A 22,610-nucleotide genomic window follows, 5' to 3' on the forward strand; every position below is an offset into this window, starting at 1 on the left:
CTTGTTATTTTACTCCATATATTTGTTACTGTGACTCTATCAGCAAGAAAGGAGCTCTGTCTGTGCTCTAGGATGTCAAGAAAGTAAATAACTAAGGCTTGTGGACAAAACACAGGCCTATTATAGAGTTCCTTGTCTCTACACTTAAGTACTTGCTATAATTCCACATATCTTTGTTACTGTGATCCTATTAGCAAGAAGACAGCTCTATATGTGCTCTAAGGTGTCAGAAAAGTAAACAACTATGAGTTATGGGCAAAACAAAGGCCTATTATAGAGCTCCTTATCTCTATACTTCAGTCCTTATTCTTCCACACATCTTAGTTACTGTGACTCTAATGTCTAGAACAGAGCTCTACCTGTGCTCTACGGTGTCCAGGAGGTAAACAACTAAAGACTAGAGATAATAACACAGGCCTACAATACAGTCCCTTATCTTCATGACTCTACAGTAACATTTCCTTACATAAAACACGGATAGAGCATAATTCTAGGGCTTTAACATCATAAGAGTGACAGGAAGAGCTCTAAGAAGGCAGGATGAGGCCATGGAGACCCTAAGAGGCTGAGACTAGTACAGACAGAGCTTCTCTCTCCCTATCTCTCCACAGCATCCCCACCAAAGCTCTCTTCTAAGGCTCTAGCCACCCTTGGAGAGCCTTTCTGAGAGCTCTGGTGGGTCTGGTGGAGAGCTCTATATTCAGTGACATTTGGCGCAAGATGGGCGGGACTGAGCAGGCCCAAATGAGACAGATTTTAGAGTCTGCCTGGTCCCGGAGCCTGCGTACGCATATTTCACCTGCGTCCTGACACACCATTCTGCCTCCTGCTGCTCCTCCTCCTCCACCTTATCTCCCTCTCTCCCTCACCTCACAGACTCTACTTGGAGGTGAAAGGCAAGTCCTGGGAAATAGAGCTGGGGGCCGGACACCAGGGGACGCCACTAAGAAATTTCCTCGGTGAATTGTTGGTGTGGGAGAGGGGAAAAATATCGATTTTCTCCATGGCTTTGCTGGGGGTGTCTGGGTCTGCCATGTTGAGTCTGCGCAGAACGAGACAGAGCAGAAGACCTTTTGGGGGTGATAAAAGGTGGAATTTGTGGCCTTACTCCCTCACCTTTGCTTCCACTGGGCCTCTCTGTCCCCTTGTCACCTCTCTGCCACCTCACCTCAGGGTCAGGGGCGGCCGAAATTGCCAGGGGAAAGCTTTAAAAATGGACGAGAAGGGAAGAACAGGGCACGGGATGGACTGAAATATTTGAACGCACAGAGCACCAGAGACATCTATTGGCCTTAACTCATATTTTACTCTCATTTTGACTATTTCCGCCTATTCCAACCTTCCGCGGGTGCATTTCCGAACTCCATAGGTGTTAAAAATACGTGTTAGGGTGTGAGGACTTAGTGAAATAAGGTAAAAACGGAGAAATAAGGGGTTGTGATGTAAGGCTGAGGTGCCAATTTCTTTTTTCTTTTTTTTCTTTTATATTTTAGTCCTTGTGTTCTCGTGTCAGTCTCTCTCCTCTGTGTTGTTAAGTGAGAACACGTGAAACACAGGTGTGGAAATTGCATTAAAGACCAGGTGAAGTAAAACATTAATAAAAGGAAAATTTTGGCTGGGTGTGTATTTGAAGTGAGGGATAAAATGTGATTCCTACGTTTCTTTCCGTCTTTCCCCCAAGTTTCAGGTGTTTATGACGCAGGAAAGTGTTGTGTGTATCATGTCAGGCGCTGAAAAAAATAATATAATGATCTGTGTAGTAATTTACTGTAATAAGCTGCTAAAACACCGTAATGCTAATCCATTTTTTTTAATATTTTACTCCGTTTTTACGTAAGTTTGGGTGGTCACTGTTACATAGACCTACTTAGTGTATATTTACATAATTACACATCTGAATAACTAACTTGAAATTTAAGTAAAAACACAATATTTCATGATTTTCCAAGCACATATTTACAATACAGCTTGATATGCGTCTTGAAGATAGAAAAATATAAATTCCCTCCTGCCTTGTGCACCAAAATCGAATATACAAGTGTTTCTTACGGAAACACGATGAAAACATAATAATATCCCAGTACAGGGTGGTAATACTTGACATAGCATTGTGGGATAAGAAGAGGACACTCATAACATAAGGAACATATTATAATGCTGTAAATCATCCCAGTAGCTGCTCCTTATGTATTCTATTGCTGCCCCTCTCCAGGACAAGCAAGCTCCCCTTATTCTATCACATCAGAAAAAATTGCAGTTTAACACAATGCATCCCATCTTTTTGGCCATCTCTATCCCAACAAGCTTGGGAGCTGGTGGGAAAGCAGGGTTTTAGGGTGGGGGAAGCCAAATTATGCCAAATTTGGACATTCATGAAAAGTCTAAGAATGATTTGCCATATTTTGGAAACTGGGGAAATTTCAAGCTTAGCTTAATTTTACCTAAGCGAAGCTTTGCTCCCAGTGGAGTCATTAAAAAGACAGCTCTCATTGGCATGGCCCTTATTGACTGAATGAGAGATACAAGACAGCATGCACAATTTCATATTGGAAACTAACACACTAATACTGTATCCCTCCAAGCAAGCCTCATCAGCATGGAAATAGAACTGTGATGCAGTGAAAGACGTGTAATATCACTGCAACGTAACCATGCATGACCTCACAACAAAACCCAACACACACACACAATACACATGTTGTACAGTGAGTATTCATCACCATAAGCACATCATTTAGCACCGCCATGAGGAGCTGCTATTGGCAAATTTATCCTTTGGTTGTTTAAAGTTGTCATAAATAGGTCTAAATTCATTATAATTTCTCATGCAATACATATATTAAACAGCCAGCACCTAGCCACGTCTCTCTCACCCTTATCTAATACTGTGACTCCTGCCTCAGACTAGCAGGAGCCATGTACCAGTGTCGACCCCTGGCACTCGCTGGCGTACGTCTGTACAGCACCAAGGCAGCACACACCAAGCAGGCCATAGACAGAATCATTCGAGTGGACCATGCCGGGGAGCTTGGGGCTGACCGAATCTATGCTGGACAGATGGCAGTTCTAGGTGAGATCTGTTTGCTTTTTAAGTGTTCTTTGAGCCCCTTAAGGGTTGCGGTAGTCTATTTGTTCTTTATCCTTTCATCAGGAATTGACAGGACTTCATGTCTTTCTAATTGTTCCTTAAAGATTGTAGTAGTCTGTTTATTTTTCTTATTTCTTCTAGTATAGTATTTTCCCTGGAATCCGTAGTAGGTTGGTCCATGAGACTTCCTTTCCACCAGTTGCTAACAGGGCTAAGAGTGCTATTGATGCATGTGTGAGCAACAAACACAATCCAAGGTTTATACAGAGAAAGTACGTCAACCTCATATTACCTCTCATATCATTCAGGCAATTCAAGGTGTATGTTTCAAGAGTACATCAACCTCATATCACCTTCCATATCATGCAGGCAATTCAAGATGTTTCAAAAGTACTTCACATTGCCCTTGTTATTCTGCAGGCAAGACAAGTGTTGGACCAGTCATCCAGCACATGTGGGACCAAGAGAAGGAGCACAAGGCCAAGTTTGAGGAGCTGGTACCCAAATACAGAGTGCGACCCACTGTTCTTCTCCCCATCTGGAATGTTGCTGGCTTTGTTCTTGGCGCAGGTGAACACTTGAACTTCTTGAACTTCTCATTACATTACAGTAGTTTTACTGAATTTAAAATAGGGAAAACAGAATTCAGTACTGGAGGATTTACACACACACTATTTTCATACCCCAGGAACAGCGTTACTTGGGCGAGAGGCAGCGATGGCATGCACGGTGGCAGTGGAATCCGTCATCACTGACCACTACAACTCCCAGCTGCGGGAACTCATCAATCTTGGCGAGGAAGAGAACAAAGAACTTATAGAAGTCATCAAGAAATTCCGTGATGACGAAATGGACCATCACGACACAGGCCTGGCTAATGACGCTGAACAGGCCCCAGCTTACACTGCCTTGAGTAATGTGATCAAGACAGGGTGTAAGGCAGCTGTGTGGCTGTCTGAAAGAATCTAGTTAGCAGGGTTTTGTAGGCCAAGTAATTGATCTCCTTAGTGGGTTATTAGTCTTGTATGAACAATCTGCCTTTCTGGTAAAGTTATTGTGATCTGCCTCTTCCCTTGACAGATGTGGGAATTATTTGCTACATGACTATCTTGTATCTCCATCCATTACACTCATACTGGGAGTGCACAAACCTTTTTTGTGATACTTGGATATATGTATTTTCATTATTCATGGTGTCACTGCCTAGTGACAAACATAGGAGATGACTATATTTTTACATTCTGCTGTCACCCTGCAAAGAATGACAAACACACCAGATCTGTCTCTCTCCTTACATTCTGCCAAGTCTTTTCAAATCTAATTGACTCTTTCTTGGATACACATCTTTTGAACATGATTTGTATGTGACTGTGCTTGTTAATTTATATAGACAGACATCTTCTATGCCTATAACAAATTTTACAGTTCATTCTGAATTCAGAGCATATTTATTCAGTATTAAATGTTAGTCATGTAAACCATAGTGTAAATATAGTTAAGTTTGATCACTGGTTTTGTAATTGCTTTGAAATGAAATATTTTTTTGATTCCACATTTTATTTACTCATGCAATCAGCTTAACAAAATATGAAAAAGCTGTACATGTAATGAGAGACAATGATGAGAATGTGATGCTTGGTTTTGAGTGGTGTTAAATGCTGCTCAGAGATGAGATGGCCAGGTGTCATCACAATGCACTTCCCTGATGCATGAAATTAGCAAAACTGAACATGAAAGGGTAGAGTTGAAGACCACAATTCTATATCTACACAACAGAACCACACCTGCATGCACACATCATCCTTGTTCTAAAAACTCCAGGAAATTGAATAGATAAGCTGAGATAAGGGCCACAATTGAGTTTACGTTGTTAATGGATATTGTAAATAATCTAATTCACTACTTATTAAGAGGACCTGGTGGCTGTGTGTTACAGTGCTCAGCTTGTGTTCTGAAGGCTGTGGGTTTGATCCTCACAACAGTATTCCAGTAAGAGACATGGTAGTTATGTAAGCCTAACAAGACCCATATGACCTTTAACTGTAGAGAGGGATAAGGAGGAAGGGATTAATTTGGAGAGGAGTCCTTGTATTCTGCCAGCTTGATGATGCAATGTGGGGAACAGAAGGTTCTATAGTGAGCAAAATCACCGGGTGGAATTAACCCAAAGTGATTATTTCCATACTCTTGGGAATGATAATACTCTCTCTGCATAGAAGACTATAATATATACTTTGAGTGTGAGGAAAACACTCAAATTCAGGTGTTCAAGGTGACTGTTTCAAAAAGTGTGAGGAAAGCACTCAAACTCAGGGTGTTCAAGGTGACAGTTTCAAGAGTTAAGAAACCTGAGGAAAGAACAAGGTAGACACTATGCAATGCCATTATGATGGATGGCCAGACCAATGTAGGACTGAGACACACTTGTAAATGTGAATACCTCAGTGAAGTGATGGGGGAGGGAGGCATATTGTGCAGGTGTACTCAATGAAGTGATGGGAGCAGGCATACTGTACAGGTAATGTGCAAATCTGGAATGAAAATTACTAGGAAAGTGTGTTAGAAACTCTCAGACAGAATGCAGAGTAACAGAAGGAATGTTCAGGTAAGAAAATTTTCAGAAGGGACCTAAAGACAAAATAAACAGCACATAATTCTGCAGTTTGCCAAGATGTCTTCTGGTGACTGATGCCCACACACACATAAATATGAATCTGGCTTCAACAGTATGATTATGACAATGACAAATGAGACATGCATTCACTCACACCATTCAAGGCTCAAAATTTAAAGAGCAAATTACTAAAGAGACGAAAGATTTCACACTGAACATAAAAATGACAGCGAACAGAAACTACGTCCCTCCAGCAGCAATTATTGTCTTAAGAGTCATTCAACAAGTAAAATATATAAAAAATTATGCTAGCGAGCGTCATGTCGTGTCCTGGTCAGTGTTCCTATTCGTACACCATAAGGATAAAAATATAAACAAACATTACTTAACAGCCTCTTCAGATAATCTTGTGACGTGGGAAAAGCCCAGTGAGAAAGATAAAATGTGATGAGTGAGATTTAGGTCCATATTTTGAAACACTTCTGTACTGTACCTTCACTAATTTCAAAGGACTCTAGTTGAAGTTATACGAGTCTTCAAGGGTACTGTTATAGTTCTAGAGATGCATTAACAAAATTTCTACATTACAGTAAAATCCCTCTTATCTGGCATCAACGGGACCGCCGACATGCCGGATACTTGAATATTGCCGGATACTTGAATAGAAGTGAAATTATGTCCACAATCACCACCCTACACTCACGCATCTTATCATAACAAAGATCAGCTGATCACCGTGCCGTGCATCGCCACCTGCGCTACCACCTCACACTCACCAACACACAGTTGTAGCATTGGGCCTGTAATTGTGACTCCTTCTGATCTTTTCAAGCTGAACCACTTGTATAACACTTTGTCCATCATTTCACCACGATGATACTGCAGTGTGTGACGATTTTCCACTGCCTTTGGGGTGTCGGTGGCTTTCATGTAATCCCGCAACTTTTTCGTTTGGGATTTAATGTCATAAATAGTTGATGAGCCCACACCATATTCTGCCATTAGTTGCTGTCTGCTTTCACCTCTCTCTAATCGTCGACAAATGTCTACCTTCTGCTTAAGTGTAAGCACAACACGCTTCCTCTTTTCTACAACTTTAGGCATGATGAAGGCGTCAGGCGATAAACAGAGCACACGCGGGACTGAGTCACTGAGTAAACACAGTGCAGTGGGCCGTGGGTGGCGCGAAGCAGTGTGCTCTGGTGGCGAGGGGACAAAGTATGCCTCGTGTGGGAATTTTAATCGATTTTATGAGTACACATTGAATTTTTATTGATTTTAAGGCTCGGGGAAAAATGTGCCGGATACTTGAAGCTGCCGGATACTCGAATGCTGGATGAGAGGGATCTTACTGTATTAAGAAGGGAAACATTCTACATTATTAAAAGGAGAAACAGTTTTGGAATCTAGGTTATCATCTCTGTGGCCTTTGAAAATAGTTGTGGTGAAAATACATGGGATTTCAAGGGAATTTGTGTCAGATTAACAAGATTTTTACACTATTAAAAGGAAAAACACTCTTGAGAACCCGGCTAATCATCTCTGTGGCCTTTGAAACTGGTCGTGGTGCAAGAGCAAAGTGTTTCTGAATGCAGGACTTACAACCATCTTGCTAATAATTAAAGTAACACCAGGCAGGAGTACTACATTATTTTAGTGGGTGGGAAAAGCTTGAGTTTCTCCTTGAAGGCACTGATGTCTGTGATGAAGTGCTCTTTGGGGATACAGCTCTCCTCTCCCTCCTCAGGCAGTAAGTAGTCGACAATACCATCTTTGTCTTTCAAGATGAAGAAAGACGGGTTACAGGATATTATGTTGCTGTTTTACAATGACCAAGGTCAATAAAATATATGTCAAAAATGTCCCTTGAAGTGCCAATCCCTAAATAACCAAAGAAATTTACAACAATGCAATACAATTACTATAACAGAACAAAAATAAACGAAAGGATATACCCAATAATAGTGTCTACAAATAACTTTCTCTAATTTCTGACATCAAGAGACTTAAATGGAGTGAATTAAGAGAAGAGCAAGGCACTCACCCAGCAGAGCATCTAGTGACGGGGGAGCACCAGCCTCTGGGTCACTGGCACCCACAACCTGCACACTCAGCTTCTTGTAGTTCGGTGACTTAGCATTCATTAATTCCTGCAGACATTCCACCACCTCCTTGTGTGTGAACTCCTGGATCAAGTCAACCTTAAGGGGTAAAAACATGTACATCATAAGAACATAAGAAAATATGGGTTGGGGCAAGAAGCCATCAGGTCAACAAGTGACAGTTCATGAATGAAAAAAGCCTATCTGTTTCCACTTATCAGTTTCATCAATGAATTTGTCTAATCTCCTTTCAAAACTCCCCATTGACTCAGCACTAACAACCTGATTACCGAGTTTTTTTCTATTCATCTACCACTCTATCTGAGAACCAATTCCTTCCAACTTCCTTTTTAAATCTAACTTTTCAAGCTTGAACCCACTATTTCTTGCCCTATACTGATTACTGACCCTGAGAATTTTCTGTGGAGTCACCTATACCACATACCATATTCCACTCATCTACCATTATCTGAACCAGTCACGTCAACCCACCTGTTTCTTCAGCCGGTCAAAGAGGTACTCCCCATGGACAATCTCACTCCAGTTACGGTTGACCTCTTCCTTCAGCGTGAGATCAATAGTTTGCTTCATACTGGTGAGTGTCTCCTTCAGCTCAGCCACCTCTGCTGCTCCCATGTTCTTCACCGTCCTCACAAACTCCTCCACAAATGCATCAATCCTTTGGTCCACATGTGAGGCACTGGATGTGAAGAAGAGGATGTAATGGAGGTACAACAGTAACATAACAATACCAGAGCACAATATAAGGAAGAAATGCTGGAATGAAAACCTATACTGAAATGCAGCTACAACACAATTTTCAGGTCCACTTGTAAGGTGCTTGATGTGAAGGAGAAAGGAATGCAATCAAGAATACAGAGAAAATATCAATACCAAGATACATAATAATCTAAATGTCTGAATATGCTTCTGAAACCTTGAACTAAACTACACCACTTAAGATCAGCACACATACAAGACTTCATAACAATACAAAGTTTATTCAACACATAACAAACCCAGTCACACCTGAACTTGTTAGCCTGAGTGTTGACAGTGATAGACAGTCCCAGGATGCCATAAGTGTTGTGATTGGTGCAGTGAACGTGGTAACCCAGCTGTTCCTTTGTCCGTAGCTGGTCAAATACTGGCCCCTCCATCACCATCTGTGTCAAGAAAAGACATGAAGGAATAAGAAAACAAGAACTAATAAAGGGATAACCACAAAGACAAGTAATATATCAGATAACAATAACAAAGAATATAAAACACATTAACGATAAGTAACACTAGAAATACACAGTGAAAAACCAGAACTCACGTCAATAAACTCGTGCATAACCTCCAGTTTGAGTGAGCCCTGTTTGTGCTGGTAGTAGCTGATGATAGAAGTGTTGGTGTTGGCAGGATTGACAGCCTTTGCCCTCACTGCCCAGGAACCCTTGGCCAGCTCATTGGTGCACAGCTGGGGAGAGAAGCGAACTGAGTCAGAAACATGATAAAAGATCGCCAAGCAGTATGGGAGACATAACTAGGGTGACGTTAGCAAAATTCTCAGGATCAGGAAAGTGAGTCTGTATCCAAACACACACTTGAACATAAAAGTCAGTTCAGCATGCCATACCTCCATGAGTGGCTGTTCAGGTGGTGGGCGTAACCTCTTCTTCACCAGCCCATACAGTTCCTTGGCCTCCTCCCTTGTGTTGTTACCCTGTAGACCAAAGAAGTGACTGACTGATTGACTGATTAGATACACCACAATATCAATAGCATAGGCAGAAGTGAAAATAAAGAGTAAATAGTTAATTTTCACAGCTCCTCATACAGAAAATAACATCTTTACACAATTATCATTATCAGCAAAACTAAATGTCTATCTCTTCACTTTAATTCTTTTTACTGAAGAGGATAAGGATATGACAAGGGTCTTTAGGAAAAGGATTCTGTAATAAGAGTAACCTACAATATGAGGGAATGTTTATAGATATGACTGAGTGAAACGGGGATGTCGACTTGGTAAATATATCTATCTATCTATCAGGCCGGCAATCTCACACAAGTTGGTGGAAAGGGACAATCTCATGGACCACCTTACTACACCTTCTCTGCATGGCATCCTATTAAGAAAATCACTACGCAAATAGACAGACTCCCTCACAATAACTTCCCTGACAAGTCCCAGCAGACCAAGACTCACTTGAACCAGAACCCGAACATTGCTGGGGGAGAAAATGTGTGGAACAAACTCCTCTAGAATGTCTTTGATAGTGGCTGTCTTGGTCTCCTGAAGCTTCTGCAGGCATGTCCAGTGAACATCCTGTAGAACGGCTAGTCGCAGGTCGCTGAGGGAGTTAGGTTAGGTTACCGCAGGTGGAAAATACTTGTACATACATTTTTTTCTCTCTCTTTTTTTAGAGGTTCATAATTAAGGCAAAATAAATAGAATGTGAATTATCAAACACAAACAAACATGCGGGTGCAGTAAAAGGTGACTCACTTGCGCACTTTGTCTGGCTTGAGGACAGAGCTGTAGTAACCCTTGATGTGCTGCTGTCTCATCTCCTGGAAGGTCTTCTCATCAAGGGTCTTGCCGAAGTTCTCAATGTGGTGCAGCAGGAGATCAAGAACTTGCTGTCAGGGGCCAAGGAGAGGAGATGCAGCTGAGACTTTGGAAAACGAGGTATGGTAAAGTTACTTGGTGCAAGATACAGCAAAGACTTTGGAAGCAGTCTTGAAAAATATGGGATAGCATAATTTTGCGAGACTTTTCTGGATGCACACTTCTTTTACGATAAATTAAAACTTCTTAGAACTAAACAACTCACAGGCAGTTTCTGGTTGAATCCGTTGACTTTGAGGAGAAGGCCTTGGTTGCCGCTGATGAATGAGTAAACATACTGGGCCATGTTAGCTGGGTACAGGTCCTCCATCACCTGCTGCTCAAACAGACTGAGAAACAAGTCCTGCAATGCCGCCCTGGAGGAACACCACAAAAATGTACCGATTATAGACAATATATGAGCAATGTAAGAATAAAATACACTTAAGATGATAATCAGTATACAAAATACACTATCTATTCATATCCCAGGCATACAATCCCAAAAGTAAATAAAAAGAATTAACAAAAGAAAACCAAATGTGGACAAGAAATGTCTAATAAAAGCAGATAAAAGGAGAAAAATCAATGAGAATTAGCAAATGAACCAGATAGAGTCCCAAAAAGGTAAACAAAACAAAGAATAAATAAATAAATAAATAATAACATATAAAATCTCACAAACAAGACCCACAAACAACAAATCAAACTGAAGGATATAATGAAGACCAAACCTAACAAGACTAAAATAAAACATCGACACTTCTCCAGTTCTGGCAAATCATTTCAAGTCCTTTCTTTGAGAACTGGCACCTCAGAGGGGCTTTTTTTATATAAATCTATTGCCTGTGCCATTCTTACATAAAATACAATCCTACACACAAGGAAAAGACTGAAGATACGAAGCAAAAACAGCAGAATGGATACTGATCACTCACATTCTCGGAGACTTGATAGTCACGTCACTGAGGAAATACACATAACAGTAAGTTCTTGGCAGCTGGAACTTAACATCCTGCCTGAACCAAAGTGTTCCTCTCTCGTCCTCCACCAGACACTCAGGGTATTCCGGCACCTCCTTCTCTGGCTTCTGAAGGTCAAAGTTATCAGGAATGAAGAGGTTTGGGGTTGGAATGAACAAGTCTGGATTAGAGGGGAGGCTGGCCCACCTCTCCTTCCATGCCTTGGGGATTTCTGGGGATGGAAATGAGGCGTAATAATTAAACCAGCGTTACTACCAATATTTATCTTGACATTAATAGTAATCTGTCTCTTTCCACCATAGAGCAACAGGATTAAGTGTGTGTGTGTGTGTGTGTGTGTGTGTGTGTGTGTGTGTGTGTGTGTGTGTGTATACGTGTGGTGCCTTGTCTGAGCTATCCTGTATGGAATTGCATATTTTATTTAATCTTGAGTCTAGTTACAGAGATGCATCTGTATATTTGCACATAATTGTTCATGAAATATATTCTCTCTCTCTCTCTCTCTCTTCTTTCTTCACAATGTTTGGAGGAGCAGAAAGAGGAGAAGGAGCACTTTATTTACCAACTAGAGAATGTGAACAGAAAAGAAAGCCTCTCTCTGTCTCTTTCTCTTACCCTCTGTGCAATACTTGGTGCCAAACCACTTCTCAGTCTGCTGACAAAGGTCCTCCTGTGTCTTAGAGCTGATGATGATGTTGCATGTCTCAGGAAGTAGTGCATCAAGGCATTCCTTAATAATCTGAGGGACAAAGAAATTAATGGTAAGCCTTTATGTATCCATCACAAACAATGGCAGCTGTGGTTTTATCTTTCAGTGTGCTGTAGTTGTTTTTTTTTTTTAATTAAAGGTGAGGATGAGAAGAGGTAGAAAGCTTTAGTTAAGTGTCTCATGTCTTTTTGTATATAAGGATATAAAAATATGCATAGAATACTAAATTCAGTTACTCTATAAGATGTCTTTACTTTATGTTCTTCTAATATCTATAACTCAAAGAAAAGGCAAAAGGAAAACACAGAAAAGATGCAAACAGTGACACAAAACACATCAGAAAACAAACACTAAATTTAACCAATTCTAACACACCACCAGGACCTCCACCTCACCTTGGGGTCATAGTGGTCCTGCAGGGCCTCTCCGGTAAGATAGTGAGCAGGTGGGTACAGCTGCATTGCCTCCGATAAATTCTCTACATTCTCCACTGTTGACATTTCCTCAGCATATTCAAACTTGAGCTTCTCTATCTGCTGGATCTCCCTGAAGACTCTCTCAATGGGGCCGGCCTCTTGTAACATGGTCAGGTATTGGAAGATGACACACAGCACCTACAGAGAAGGAAAGTAAGAGGTCTATCTATCTATATACCAGACAAGCCATCCCACACAGGGCTGCCAGACAAAGCACCACACTTTCACACACACATCATTCACACTCTGGATAGCCCCTGGACTACCATACTACATTCCAAGAGCTTTGCTACACCACAAATAACTAGGTACAGCCACAGCAAGGCCTAACAGCGCACACTATAATATAAAAAGAAGAAACTAAACACATAAACCTCCCTTACCTCCTCCAGGTTAGCGAACCCCTCATCAGTGAGGTCAACACTGATACTCATAATAGCATAGGTACTGTTGTGCTCAAAACCAGACTCGTCATTGCCTGAGTACAGCTCTGACGCCCACACTCTGCCAAATAAACACATGACATTAATGTTCAAATGATTCCCCAAGTCATGAACTCCCTGCCTGCTTCTGCATTTCCTCCTTCCTATGACCTGAATCCTCTAATTTCTGATGACATTTCTTATCTTTCTTTTGGGATTAGCACCTCAGTTGGCCTTTATTTTTTATTTTTTTTGTTGCCCTTGGCCAGTGTATTATAAGCACATACATATAAGAATATATACAACCACTCACTTCTTCTTGAGGAATGAGAGAATGGATCCCTGCCCCTCATGCCCCAGGAGGTGAGAGATGTAGTGCAGGGGCTTGGTCTGGTAGTGGGAGAGGAGGGAAGGTAAGGCCCACTTCACCTCCACATTGTGTTCTTCTTTGGTGGGCACAACACGACACAGGCAGTGAAACTTGTCTGTAGGGAAGGGGAACTCAAGGTGTGTGTAGGATGGTCTGGCCAGCTTGTTGTTGGGGACCTGAGAGTAATGGTAGGTGTTACTTGATACAAGGATATCTTAACTTCAACAGAAAGAAAGGCTACATGAATACACATATATAGAAACAGAATCCAGCAACTGCATCTCAAGTCCTGAATATTATATCTGAATAAACATACTCTTCTATCCTTACTGATTCTAAGTTAGTCACCCTTGTTATATCCCCTACACCACCTAAAGACCTCTATCAGTGATCTTAAACTGTATACCTGGGAGAATATATTGCAGACTAGTTCCTGTAGGGCATCAAGAGACAGCCTGGCCTGCACCGCTAAAGTCATGTAGTGCCCTGAGTAATACTTGAGGCGCAGTTCATGTAGCTTGGTGTGCAGGGCCTCATCAGGGATCCCAGTGTTCAGTGTTGCCTCGTTGCCCCAGGTGAACTTTCCCATTGGGTGTCCCTCCAAGGCAAATGTCCCAAAGATTTGCTGCACTCTGTAGGTGTCCTCAGGCAGGGCCATTTGAAATTCTGTGGATGAGAAGTATGGGGGATGTGTTTCTTTTCCTGTGTTGGTGGTGATGGTAATGGTGGTGGTGGTGATGAGTGATGCTGAGTTAAAAGAGGCTTTCTTACCATCCAATATATCAAAGAAAAGTTAAAATCTTCCCCAAACTTAACATAAACTATCTTCTAGTCCTAAACACTTCAACACACAGTTATAAGAGGTTTTCTCACCACTAGATATGACAAGAGATAGCTAAAATCTTCTCTAAACTCACTTAAACTTATTCTACACAATTTAACTCATATACAGTTGGAAAAACAGGTCTAATCACCATTAAATAAGACAAAAATAAATAAATAAATAAACAAATAAATAAACAAATAAACAAATAAGTAAATAAATAAAATAAAAAAAATAAAATAAAATCTTTCCAGAACAACCCAAACCATTTCCTTACCAACTTAACTTCAACACACAATCTGAACCACTAAATATGAAAAACACCTAAAATCTCTCCCAAACCTAACCTACACTCACACACACAGTTCCTCACAGCTCACCACTATGCACAGCCTCCCGTTCTCTCTCCATGGCCTCCTGCTTCATGAGAGGGTTGATGAAAAACTGGGCAAACCTATCCAGGGCGCCTCCCAAGTTACGTTCCTGCACTTCAAAGTAGAAGGTGGTGTGTTCCATGTCTGTGTGGGCGTTGTCGTGGCCCCCATGCTTCTGCAGGTGTGGGGCAGAAAGAAATGGGGTTTAGTGGGTGCCTCTGGGTAATATGTGGTCATTTTGATGCTAATACTATGAACAGTAGCTTCATAAACACAAGATTATCTAGGGTCTGTGTTTTGAAATGCTTTACACTCTTATAAGGAGGAAGAGATTTACTGAATGCCACTGGGTGATATGAGGTAATTTTGATGCTATTACAAACAGAAGCTTCATAACACTACACAAGGATAATATCAAGGGTCTGTACTTTGAAATGCTTTGAACTCTGATAATAAGGATTAATTTCAAAACCCACAGAGATGAATAGCCAAGTTTTCATGAGTAATTTTCTCATTGACCCCCACAGACAAGTTATTCACAATAAGAACAATACTCTCATCCAAACTATTTTCTCATATGGACCATTCTCAAAAGCCAAAGAGATGAACAGCCAAGTTTTTCACAGGCAATTTCCCTACTAACCAATCCAACCAATTACAGAAAGACCATTACCGTGATGAAGAAATCGAAGTCGTTCTCCTTGGGGAATTTCTCCGAGCCCATGAACACCATATGCTCCAGAAAATGCATAAGACCTGGGATGTGTTCAGGGTCCTCAAAGCTGCCCACACCGACTGTCAGGGAAGCTGCGGCCTGTGGGAAGATGAAGAGTTGTGAGGTGTTGAAAGAAGAGGTGGTGGTGTAAACTAGTGTGGAGATAAGGAAAATAATTTTAATAGGTACTTTAAGAAGTGTCAGGCAGGAATGGAGGTGGTCTGATATGCTGTCTAAATAGAGAAGATAATGCTGTGTTGTGATAAGTAAATGTATCAAAGAAAATAAGGGAAGGTAAATGGTGAGATATGCTGTCCAGATAAAGATAATACTGTGTTTTGTAGATAGATGCTGTGAAGGAATAATTACCAGGTACTTAGTGGTGTCTGATGGCTTCTGTTTGCAGTCCTTCCCTCCTTCTTCTTCTTCGTCCTCATCTTCTGTCTCCATATCTGACTCTTCCTCCTCCATGTCATCTTCATCTGATCCGTCTGAATCATCTACCAAAACAAAAAGATGAAAGTTTTTATTCTTTTCCTAGTGTGCATTCATCTCTTGTTAATTTACAAAGATGCAATTATGATAGTTTTTATTCTTTTCCTAGTGTGCATTCATCTCTTCTTAATTTAAAAAGATGCAATTATGGTAGTTTTTATTCTTTTCTAGTGTGCATTCATCTCTTGTTAATTTCAAAAAGATGCAATTATGATAGCTTTTATTTTTTTCCTAGTGTGCATTCATCTCCTGTTAATTTTAAAAAGATGCAATTATGACAGTTTTTATTCTTTTCCTAGTGTGCATTCATCTTTTGTTGATTTAAAAAGATGCAATTATGATCATTTTTATTCTTTTCCTTGTGTGCATTCATCTCTTGTCAACCAAAAAAGAAACAAATAAGTTAAAAGTGCATTTCAAACAAAATTTAAGTAAAAAAGACATTAATTTTTAAATATTTAGCTGACTATGGTCCATACAGTACTGTGAAACATTTCTATCTGCACCTCCAGTACTTTCAATAAGCCCTAGTTGAAGTGACACGGGCTTTTATGGTTCCGGTAACAGATTAACAAGATTTCTACACTATTAACAAGAAAACACTCTTGAGAACTTGGTTAATCATCACTGTGGCCTTGAAAAATAGTTGTGGTGAGAAAGCAAGGTATTTCTGAAGAGAGAGAGAGAGAGAGAGAGAGAGAGAGAGAGAGAGAGAGAGAGAGAGAGAGAGAGAGAGAGAGAGAGAGAGAGAGAGAGAGAGAGAGAGAGATTATTAGCTAAGAGTGAGGACAAGAGTATTGGACATAAAAGAAAGACAAAATATGCAGCAATAGTACCCACCATCCTCTTCCTCTTCCTCCTCAGACTGTTGGATCCTGTTGATGTCGGACACAAGAAGTGCTGTGAGGCCGTTCTCAAGTTTAATGACCCTGGAAACACACACACACACAAAAAACTGAGTTAAAAAAAATAATATTGAATGGCAACTCATCCTTGAAGAGAAAATAATGGTATTGTTGAGTTTTCTGTGTGTCTGTGCAAATAATTATTTACGGTGCTGTGAAAGTTAGCAAAGGAAAACCATGGCAGAGAAAAATATATGAATCAATTAACTGAAAGAGAAAATGGACAGAAAATGGTGAGTAAATGAAATTACTGTTATAATAGGTGCATCAAAATGAAACTACTCAAACAGCACATGAAAACAGACTTAATTAATCAAAGAGAACATACAATAACATCAGAATAAACGAATTATTCAAACAAAACGCAAGAAAACAAATTGAAACTCCAGCAGAACACAAGAAAACAAACTAAAGAGACGTAAAAACAATACAACTCAAACAGAACACGAGAAAATTAACCAATGACTCAAAAATAAAATTAATCTTTTCTGATTTTGTTTAACCTTGCGGCTGTTTTCATGTCTTGTTGCCATTGGCCAGAGCCCCTCTAACATAAAAAAATATATATAACACATAAAAACAGACCAAAAACTCGTTAACTCACCTGTACTCCTTTTTGTCACACCTAGACTTGATTGGTGTGTCCAGCAATTGACAGGTGGCGGGCAAGTGAGGCCCAGGTGATGTCTCGTCTCCCATTGCACCATCTGCTGCTTTAACTAAATTCCTCATCTTTCCTAACTGACTGTCTACCCTTACTCTCTTACTGAACTGGCGACCTGCAAGTGATATAAGCCTTTTTGACATAAATCACGCGGTTTTTGCTGGTGTTCCTGCCTTCGGTCCTCTCCCTTGCCTAGTCACAGACCGGTCAGTTTCCGATCAGCTGATATGTGTTTATCTTTCTCTATTTCTCTATTACTGGCTATTTTTTGTATTATATTTGCTTTTGCTTAATTTTTGGGTCTTCTTTCATATGTAGTTTGTGTTTATTTGGTTGTTTATTTTTGAGAATTTATATTTGTAATCCCTTTTTATATTTCTATTTCTCCTTTAAAATTTATGTCTGTGTTTTCTGAGTTTTTGTAGGGTTAGTCTTACTAAAAACTCAATATAATTTATAATAACGAAACTCTCATATAATGTAGGCCGCACTGTTGTCTTACTGTAAATATAAACATCTTTTTTATTGGACGAGTTGGCATGGTGGGTATGGCTCCGTGAATTTGGTGCGATTAGGGTTTTTCGAAGTCCAGCTGAGCCTGAAGCTTCCTTGGCCTGAAATGTGTTTGTTTCGCAGCAATCTGTGCAATGTTTGGAGCCTGACAGGTCTTTTAAATAAATACAATAACTGATAAGGTTAGATTGTGTGGCCAATTTAGGGTATTGGCACTCTAGGTTCGTTTATCTATCTATCTATGTATCTCACTATCTATGTGTCTCTCTATCAATGTATCTATCAATATACTGACTACAGCTGGCACACGCCCTTGTTCCTGGAAATCTAATGACAGGGGAGAATTACAGGAAAGCAGTGGAATTATCTAAGCCGAATTATAGTATGTTATTATTATTTTTTTTTTATTTTTTTGTCGTATATACACCAAACTCTCTCCCTCGCACCACGCTGAAAAATTTACGAGTCTTTGTTACAGTGAACTTTATAAAGACGAAATCGCCAAAGGAATTCACTATTTTACATTTCCTTGCAGTCAACCGTTAATATTTTCACTCACTTATTTATCTTAATTCATATACTGAATGTTCTGAATTTATTTATTTATTTATTTTATTTTTATTTTTTTGCAATATTTCTACCTAATCTGTATTTTTTGCTACATTTTCTTAAGACAGTCACAAAAACACACACAACCCTTGCCTTCTAAAATATTCTGAAGATGCGTGACTTTTCCTCCCTTGAAATTTAGCTTAAGTGCAAAACCACGTCGAGAGAGAGAGAGAGAGAGAGAGAGAGAGAGAGAGAGAGAGAGAGAGAGAGAGAGTCCTAAAAGCTTCCATATGAAAAAATACTACCCAAGTCATTCCTTCAGATTTAAGCTTTATTAGACGAGGCGCACTTTATAAACTCTAGGATCCCCTTAAAGCGCAATAAATTTTCATCCACCTGGTTTATTTTGACTGCTATTGGCGAACACACACACACACACACACACACACACACACACAGACAGACAAGAAAGTATGGAGGCACACACACACACACACAAACGCATTCATACATGACCCACGCATAGAGACAAATTACACACACACACACACACACACACACACAGCAGGAGGCAAGCATTCCAGAGTGCGTGTGCATTATTATGGAATCGCTCGAGTGTATGTGTGTATGTATGTGTGCGTGTATGTGTGGGCGGGAGACAGACAGACAGAGGGGCGTATATGAGTCTGCGTCAGCCTCTCCGCCAATGAAGAAGCAGAGGAGGCGGGGACTGGAATACAGATACCAGTTATAATGTTTCGCTTTTCCTGCTATTTAACCTAATTTTCAACGCTCTCCTGATTATAATAGCAGATATAACTCACATTACATCATTATAACAAAGTACGAAGGGAATAAGCACATGGGAAATCAGTAAAATAAGGAAGTTTACAGGATTTTCAAGTTGTCAGTCTGGTGCGAAGCGATAAGAGAAAAATGGAAGTATCTGGGATAGCAGGTAAATTCGTTTTGTTGTCTAGCTTCAGTGTATGCAACATGAGGACGTGAAAGTAAGACGTGTGGATATTACAGAACCCCGTGGATGTCCATGCATACGTGTGGGGGTGAAAACACAAGCGAAAACCCTGAAAAATAGTAACTTTAAAGGGGTGACTCAAGCAAAGGACCATCATGGGACAAAGCGCGCGACATGAAACTAGCTAGCTATATTCTGAAACACTTCCGGCCGCAACTCGACTGCTTTCAATATGCTCTAGTTGAAGTTACGCGATTTTTAAGGGTGTTTTTTTTTACGGTTCTAGTAACAAATTAACAAGATTTCTATTTAACAACAGGAAACACTCTTGAGGGCGTAGCTAAGCATCTGTGGCCTTTGGAAGCAGTCACGGTGAGAGAGCAAAGCGTTTCTCAATTCAGTGAGGCAGTGGCGACGGCAAACATGAGTGAGGCAGTGTGGTGGTGGTGGTGACCTCAAGGATCTGGAAGTGCTTGTTGTGCTTGTTACGCAGGGAAGGAGTGCTTTAATGTGGTGAGGTGAGAGCACACACACACACACACACACACACACACACACACGTAGCGATTAGATTTTGCGTAGTTAGTGTTGCGTCATTGTGTGTGTGTGTGTGTGTGTGCGTGTCCTTGTGTGCGTGTGTGTGTGAATTAGCTTTGTTTACGCTTTTCAGAGAGAGAGAGAGAGAGAGAGAGAGAGAGAGAGAGAGAGAGAGAGAGAGAGAGAGAGAGAGTTTGCTTCAATCTCAGTCTTGCCTAAAAATGTTTAAATGAATGTCGATCTTATCAATAAAAAGTCAAAGAAATATATTATTCTGTAGCCATCATTTTCATTATTATTGTTACTACTACTACTACTACTACTACTACTACTACTACTACTACTACTACTACAGCCAGTCGAAACCAGACACTCGATATAAGCAAGTCGGGCGGAACCTCACATCCCTCCCTCCCTCCCTCCCTCCCTCCTCTCCCTCCCTTCACTTCCCCTCACCCCTTCAACCGTACCCTCATGTTTCCCCTCAAGTCCCCTTCATCTCTTCCCTTCCCTTCGTTTGTGTAGCCAGAACGCACCATACTTAACCCTTTTCCCCCCACTTTTCCTCCTCTTTCCCTCATCCCTTTCCCCTCAGACGCTCCTGTAGTTGCCAAAAAGATCGATTAATCAATATTTTAGAAAAGCACTGACAAGATACTGTAGGAAATGCATTCAACTGTAGCGTTGCAACTATAGAGTCATTTGCATACGCGCGTGTGTGTGTGTGTGTGTGTGTGTGTGTATGGCGGGAGAGGCTATAGTGAAAGGAATGGAGTAGTTATCGTAGTGTCTGTGGTAGTAGTAGTAGTAGTAGTAGTAGTAGTAGTAGTAGTAGTAGTAGTAGTAGTAGTTGTAGTAGTAGTAGTAGTTGTTGTTGTTGTTGTTGTAGCAACTTTTATGGTAATGGTGAAGGAATATGGTAATGGAAACTGGCATTAAATCGTTACCTTTGGTGTAATGGGAAGAAATTAAATGGAAAATGCTAATTACATTGTCTGTCTGTCTGTCTGTTTTAGAATTCCTGTCTGCATTTATGTCTGTCTGTCTGTCTGTCTGTTTTTTTTGTTCTTTTCCTCTTTTCTCTAACTTTCTTTTCTTTTATATTATTCTTTATCATTATATTTCTCTCTCTCTCTCTCCTCTCTCTCTCTCTCTCTCTCTCTCTCTCTCTCTCTCTCTCTCTCTCTCTCTCTCTCTCTCCCTGCGGCCAGGAAGACACCCTTCCACCTGAACATTCCCACAATTCTCATTCCCATTCCCACATTCCCGTTCCAGCATCACATTCCAGCCATTCCTAGTAATAAGTCTTGAGGTTCGCTCACATATTTATTTGTTTGATTATTTATTTATTTATTTTATTTATTAATTTTAAGAGAATTTGTATGTTTTATTGTATTTTTCCTGTTTATTTTTCACATTTAATCATTTCTCTCTCTCTCTCTCTCTCTCTCTCTCTCTCTCTCTCTCTCTCTCCCTCTCTCTCTCTCTCTCTCTCTCTCTCTCTCGTAATCTCACCCGGTTCAGAACTTCCTGTCTTCAAGTAACAGACCCTCAATTAATGTAATTTTCACACACACACACACACACACACACACACACACACACACACACACACACAGATTCTACCTTTTCAATTAATGTCTTCCCTTTTTATTCCTTATATTCTCTCTCTCTCTCTCTCTCTCTCTCTCTCTCTCTCTCTCTCTCTCTCTCTCTCTCTCTCTCTCTCTCTCTCTCTCTCCTTTGCCTGATATAGTTTCCTTTTGGATTTTATTTTCTGTCCTTCCTCCTCCTCCTCCTCCTCCTCCTCCTCCTCCTCCTCCTCCTCCTCCTCCTCCTCCTAATAGTTCTCGTCTTCCGTTCCGCCCCTCTCTCTCGGGAAATATCAATAATAAAGAACATATTTAATCGTTATTTATTATCATTTGTTCTTCTGTGTGAGAGAGGAGAGACTGTGTGTGTGTGTGTGTGTGTGTGTGTGTGTGTGTGTGTGTGTGTGTGTGTGTGTGTGTGTGTGTGTGTGTGTGTGTGTGTGTGTGTGGGTAAAATCACGTTCATTTGTAATCAATACACCCATTCATACATTCATCCACTCATCCATCTGTCCACAAAGCCATCCACCCTCTCATCTATCTATCTATCTATCCAGTGAACCACCCATCCACCCATCCACCAACACACATACACCCCATTCATCCATCCATCCATCTATTCACTCATCCACTCATCTCTTCATCCACATATCAATCCATCCACGCATCCACAGATCCCTCCGTACATACACCCACTGACTTATCCACTTACCCATCCACTTAATCACTCATCTATCCACCCAGCCAAATCCACACACCAATTCACCCATGGATGGATCAGTGGGTTATTGTGGTTGTGAATGGGTGTGGATGGAGTGGATGGCAGTGTGCAGTGGATGGAGTGGATGGCTTGGTAGGTGGATGGTTTGGTGAGAGTGAGTGGGGTGGATGAATGGGTGGATGGGTGGATGAGTGGATGAGTGGATGGACCTGTAACAAGTGACTGTAAACTTGGAAAGACTATAATTTTCACCGGAAGTTTTGAAAGGGTAACACTTCCTCTCTCTCTCTCTCTCTCTCTCTCTCTCTCTCTCTCTCTCTCTCTCTCTCTCTCTCTCTCTCTCTCTCTCTCTCTTCGTCCTTCAGCTCTTCCTCCCGCAT

General features: G+C 40.7%; 3 protein-coding genes across 17 annotated transcripts in view; 1 reads left to right on the forward strand and 2 right to left on the reverse strand.

Annotated features, from left to right (window-relative positions):
• Positions 1–1,256, reverse strand: part of LOC135091880 (DNA-binding protein P3A2-like) — a 23,121-nt gene extending 21,865 nt beyond the window's left edge. For 6 of the 9 annotated variants that reach the window (XM_063989929.1, XM_063989925.1, XM_063989924.1 and 3 more), the window contains exon 1: positions 870–1,029. The gene's annotated coding sequence lies outside the window, so the exon portion shown is untranslated. Of the gene's footprint in view, positions 1–869; positions 1,031–1,116 lie in introns of those variants that run through there. The other 3 variants (XM_063989927.1, XM_063989928.1, XM_063989922.1) reach the window with 2 other exon arrangements.
• LOC135091882 (5-demethoxyubiquinone hydroxylase, mitochondrial-like) lies at positions 737–4,635 on the forward strand. Of its 7 annotated transcripts, none has more exons than XM_063989934.1 (4): positions 737–896; positions 2,904–3,070; positions 3,509–3,658; positions 3,777–4,635. In XM_063989934.1, the coding sequence occupies exons 2-4, from the start codon at positions 2,917–2,919 to the stop codon at positions 4,055–4,057; spliced, it is 585 nt and encodes a 194-aa protein (XP_063846004.1). In that variant the 5' UTR covers positions 737–896; positions 2,904–2,916; the 3' UTR covers positions 4,058–4,635. The 7 variants fall into 7 exon arrangements, with proteins under 7 accessions (XP_063846004.1, XP_063846000.1, XP_063846007.1 ...); XM_063989930.1 differs by lacking the exon at positions 737–896 and adding an exon at positions 972–1,089; XM_063989937.1 differs by lacking the exon at positions 737–896 and adding an exon at positions 1,273–1,413.
• LOC135091879 (nardilysin-like) lies at positions 4,627–17,564 on the reverse strand. Its single transcript, XM_063989920.1, has 20 exons — positions 17,280–17,564; positions 16,611–16,699; positions 15,645–15,775; positions 15,234–15,374; positions 14,567–14,735; positions 13,770–14,029; positions 13,307–13,539; positions 12,955–13,075; positions 12,491–12,709; positions 12,002–12,125; positions 11,342–11,597; positions 10,630–10,780; positions 10,302–10,435; positions 10,002–10,146; positions 9,429–9,515; positions 9,126–9,269; positions 8,834–8,970; positions 8,297–8,504; positions 7,747–7,903; positions 4,627–7,479 (listed from the first exon to the last, which is right to left on the reverse strand). The coding sequence occupies exons 1-20, from the start codon at positions 17,480–17,482 to the stop codon at positions 7,346–7,348; spliced, it is 3,243 nt and encodes a 1,080-aa protein (XP_063845990.1). The 5' UTR covers positions 17,483–17,564; the 3' UTR covers positions 4,627–7,345.
• Positions 17,565–22,610: the final 5,046 nt, after the last annotated feature.

This window comes from Scylla paramamosain, chromosome 38 (assembly GCF_035594125.1).
Source record: "Scylla paramamosain isolate STU-SP2022 chromosome 38, ASM3559412v1, whole genome shotgun sequence".
Taxonomy (NCBI): Eukaryota; Metazoa; Arthropoda; class Malacostraca; order Decapoda; family Portunidae; genus Scylla; species Scylla paramamosain.

Coding starts and splice junctions, on each gene's coding strand:
- LOC135091879 (XM_063989920.1), bottom strand. CDS start 17,482: ATGTCAAAAAGGCTTATATCACTTGCAGGTCGCCAGTTCAGTAAGAGA. Junction 13,076..13,306: donor CTCTCATTCCTCAAGAAGAA/GTGAGTGGTTGT, acceptor TTTATTTGGCAG/AGTGTGGGCGTCAGAGCTGT. Junction 9,270..9,428: donor CTGAACAGCCACTCATGGAG/GTATGGCATGCT, acceptor TTCTCTCCCCAG/CTGTGCACCAATGAGCTGGC.
- LOC135091882 (XM_063989930.1), top strand. CDS start 1,004: ATGGCTTTGCTGGGGGTGTCTGGGTCTGCCATGTTGAGTCTGCGCAGA. Junction 3,071..3,508: donor TGGACAGATGGCAGTTCTAG/GTGAGATCTGTT, acceptor GTTATTCTGCAG/GCAAGACAAGTGTTGGACCA. Junction 3,659..3,776: donor TGGCTTTGTTCTTGGCGCAG/GTGAACACTTGA, acceptor TTCATACCCCAG/GAACAGCGTTACTTGGGCGA.